The 4,223-nt window shown below is 42.4% G+C and overlaps 1 protein-coding gene across 1 annotated transcript in view; it reads left to right on the forward strand.

Moving 5' to 3' along the window:
* Positions 1-4,223, forward strand: part of Rbl2 (RB transcriptional corepressor like 2) — a 56,486-nt gene that overhangs the window by 19,267 nt on the left and 32,996 nt on the right. Inside the window, exon 9 of the mRNA XM_021219953.1 lies at positions 2,616-2,782. Coding sequence (XP_021075612.1) covers positions 2,616-2,782 — 167 coding nt within the window. The remainder of the gene's footprint in view (positions 1-2,615; positions 2,783-4,223) is intronic.

Genomic DNA, 4,223 nt, shown 5'->3' on the forward strand with positions numbered 1-4,223 from the left:
TCCTGGAACTCACTCTGTAGACCAGGCTGGCCTCGAACTCAGAAATCCACCTGCCTCTGCCTCCCAAGTGCTGGGATTAAAGGCGTGCACCACCACGCCTGGCTCTTGTCTTGTCTTTTCTAACACAGGGGGCTCCTGATGCATCTCAAGTTAAGTTCAAGTTTATAGCAATCCTGCCTAGATGGTTAAAATTATGAAATGAAGATTTCCAACAGTGAAAATGAATATCTGAAGCAGTGGTTCTCAACCTGTGGGTCGTGACCCCCTTGACAAACTTCTGTCTCCAAAAATATTTACATAATAATCATAACAGTAGCAAATTTAAGTTATGAAGTAGCCACAAAAGAATTTATGATGGAGGTCACCACAACTCGAGGAACCGTATTAAAGGGTCACACGCAGCATTAGGAAGGTTGGGAACTGCTCATCTGAAGGCAAAGTTCTAGAGCTCCGGACCCGCTCGTGCCAGCCCAAAGATTTATGTATTTATTATATGTAAGTAAACTGTAACTGTCTTCAGACACACCAGAAGAAGGTGTCAGATCTCATTACAGGTGTGAGCCACCATGTGGTTGCTGGGATTTGAACTTAGGACCACTAAGACATCTCTCCAGCCCTATCCTGGGTTCGTTGTTGTTGTTGTTGTTGTTGTTGTTGTTGTTGTTGTTATTATTGTTGCTGTTTTGGTTTTTTGAGACAGGATCTCTCTATGTACCCCAGTGTGTCCTGGAACTAAATCTCTAAATGGACCAGGCTGGCCTCGAACTCACAGAGATCCACCTGCCTCTGCCTTTGAGTGCTGGGATTAAAGGTGTGTGCTACAGAACCTGGCCTGGTATTTTATGTCTGAGTTAAAAGGAAAGTGCCCCCCTAAGTGACAGTAGCAGGGGACTGTGAAGCACAGCCCTGTACCCACATGGGAAGCCCCAGGCTACCTGGAGGGCTGAAGCTGTGGTTGTCACAGCTGAAGCTGTGGTTGTCACACATCGTTTCTGAGAACCCAGTGCTGTGCGCGGGTGAGACTGTTTTATGTGTTTCTGACTGTCAGGAGCTCCTCATATGCACCAGGACATTTTTGTTTCACAGTACAGGCAGGTAGTGCTTCACGCACAGGGGAAGTGTGTGTCACAGGAGGCCAGGGTAGCATCAGTGTGCTGTCGGTACCTGATCCACCCAGGCCATTTATGGCCATTAAACAGCAGTATGCTTTCCCTGAAACAAATGGAGCTCTCAGCTCTGCTGTTTTTTAAGACACATAGGGCACATATTTACTTCCACTTAGTGAACATCTTGTGTTTTTCTGTGTCCTGAGATTGAATAGTTTGTTCTGTTACTGAGTAAACTCTTCGCTGGGCGTTTTTGAAAGTCTAGGATGAGTACATTCAGCACTCAGGGATGGTTGCTGGATTCTCACTATTAAAAGTGCTCCAAGCTTGCTTAACCTTTTAGCGTTTCTTTGAACTGTGAGAAAAGCTGATTTGCTAGTGAATGTACTCATGCTTAAATTCTTTGACACAAGGTCACATGTTGTGCATCTGTGTATTCAAGGATCTTGGCTAACTTGCTCCTCCGAAGGCCTGTCTACTTGGGATAAACTGTTGTGGATTCCAGGAATAAAAGCCAGGGGATGGGCTGGAGAGCATTGACTGCTCTTCTAGGGGTCTTGAGTTCAATTCCCAGCAACCACATGGTGGCTCACAACCATCTGTAATGGGATGCAGTGTGCTCTTCTGGTGTGTCTGAAGACAGCAACAGTGTACTCACATATGTGAAATAAATAACTCTTTTTTAAAAAAAAAGAAAGAAAGTCGGGGAAGAGTGATGCAGACTTGCCCTGCATCACATTGTATTTTTTTTTTTTTTTTTTTTTTTTTTTTTTTTTTTTTTTTTTTTTTTTTTTTTTTTTTTTTTTTTTGGTTTTTCGAGACAGGGTTTCTCTGTGCAGTCCTGGCTGTCCTGGAACTCACTTTGTAGACTAGGCTGGCCTCAAACTCAGAAATCCGCCTGCCTCTGCCTCCCAAGTGCTGGGATTAAAGGCGTGCACCACCACACCTGGCCACATTATCTTTTTATTTAGTTATTGTGAAATGATTACCTTCTGAAGTAAATTGATCCACCGATTCTTGTGTCGGCCAGATCTAAGCCATTACTTTCATTTACCCATCCTTGAGTGTCAGTCTGCAGCAGTGGACTGAAGCTGTGGAGTATGTCAGCACAGGGAGTGATGTTCTTAATGCTTTCAAGTGTGAGCTCTCTGAAGGAGAGCTAGCAGACAGATCGGGCTGTGAGAGAGAGAGAGTATACACAGCCTCTGTGCCCTGCCCTGCCCTGCCCTGCCCTGCCCTGCCCTGCCCTGCCCTGCCCTGCCCTGCCCTGCCCTGCCCTGGCACACACCTAATCTCTACAGTTTACTTAACAGAGAACTTCTAGCTGCCTGGAGTATGTATTGTTCTTTCATACATCTTTGGAAAATGGAACCTTTGAGTGGAATTATTTTTAAATCCCCAGAATGGTGATGTTTGAGATGCTAACATATATGGATAGAAAGTCTAACTGTCTTGAATTCCCATTTGTGGTGTAATTTAAGGAAACTCACTCCCATTTTCCTCCTCCAGTCTAAAGCGCTTAGAGTCTGCACACCACTGACTGGCGTGAGGTATGTTCAGGAGAACAGCCCGAGTGTGACTCCCGTCTCCACAGCTGCACACAGCCTGAGCCGTCTTCACACCATGCTGGCCGGCCTCAGGAATGCACCCAGTGAGAAGCTGGAGCAGATACTCAGGTTGGCTTTAGTTTCATCTGTCTTCCAAGAGTTAGTTGTCGACTACTGTTCAATTTCTTACCTTAATTTTTTCAGTATTCGCGCCTCATGTTACCCGTCAGCAATTTCACAGTAATTGTACAGTTAGCCTTATTAGTCAGTAAATGACATGACAGTATAAAATGTATACACTGGCACGCATGGTGCTGCTTGCTTGTAATCCTGTGACTCAGGCTGAGACAGGAAGATCACACATCTGAGACTACCCTGGCCCACAGAGTGAGACCCTGCTGCAAAAATAAACAAAGTTTTAAGTTTTAAGGAGATATGTAAGTAGAAGACAGTTGTCGTCGTCGTCTTTCTTTTCTTTTTTTTTTTTTTTTTTTTTTTTTTTTTTTTTTTTTTTTTTTTTTTTTTTTTTTTTTTTTTTTTTTTTTTTTTTGGTTTTTTGAGACAGGGTTTCTCTGTGTAGTCCTGGCTGTCCTGGAACTCACTCTGTAGACCAGGCTGGCCTCGAACTCAGAAATCCGCCTGCCTCTGCCTCCCAAGTGCTGGGATTAAAGGCGCGCGCCACCACTGCCTGGCTAGAAGTCTTCTTTGCACAGATGTATTTAATGTGGCTTAGCAGACAGTAGACCCAGTTTATCTGCCTTACAGAGTAGTTATGTTTGTTAGCCCACATAAGAAGGGATAGCACAGTTGACCGGCAGGAATGGTGCTTGAGCCGGCACCTTCCTGTAGCCTAGTACTTGGGAAGTGGATGCTGGAAGATCTGCAGTTTAAGGTCATCCTCTACTACATGAGTCTGAGGCCAGCCTAGACTAAATAAGATCTTTTCTTAAAAAGCCCCCTTGCCTGTACCCCACAGAACCCCAAGACCCAAACAACCAAGCAAAATAACATGTGCTTACATGTAAGATAATTTAAAGTAAATAAATAAGTAAATAAATAAAATTAATGGATAGTACTTACTATATAACAAAAACACTATCTAGTTATTATTAGTTAGGATATTTACATATGTAAAAAATAAAAATGCTGGCACTATCCAGAAAATAATATATAACAATTATTCTAATTGTTATAAATCTGTTATTAAAATTTTGTTTTATAAGCTTTGGGGAGATTGTTTCTTTGACTTGTTTTTGTTTTTGTTTTTGTTTTTGTTTTGTTTTGAGACAGGTACTTGCTAGGCAACCCTGGCTGGTCTGGAATTCACTGTGTAGACCAAAGAGGCTTTGAACTTGTCCTCTTGCCTCTGTCTCTTGAGAACTATGAGTGTGAACATATATGACACCAAGCCAGGCTAAATATTTTTCTTAACAAGAAATACTTTTTGTAATTGTTATGAGGTTGAGCTCCTGGAACCTGATCACAATAACATTTGACTTGTATGGATACTTTACATCTCCACATTTATATTAATAATAATCATAATCATAATCATAATAACATTTGACTT

This window comes from Mus pahari, chromosome 20, assembly GCF_900095145.1.
Source record: "Mus pahari chromosome 20, PAHARI_EIJ_v1.1, whole genome shotgun sequence".
In the NCBI taxonomy this organism is placed as follows: Eukaryota; Metazoa; Chordata; class Mammalia; order Rodentia; family Muridae; genus Mus; species Mus pahari.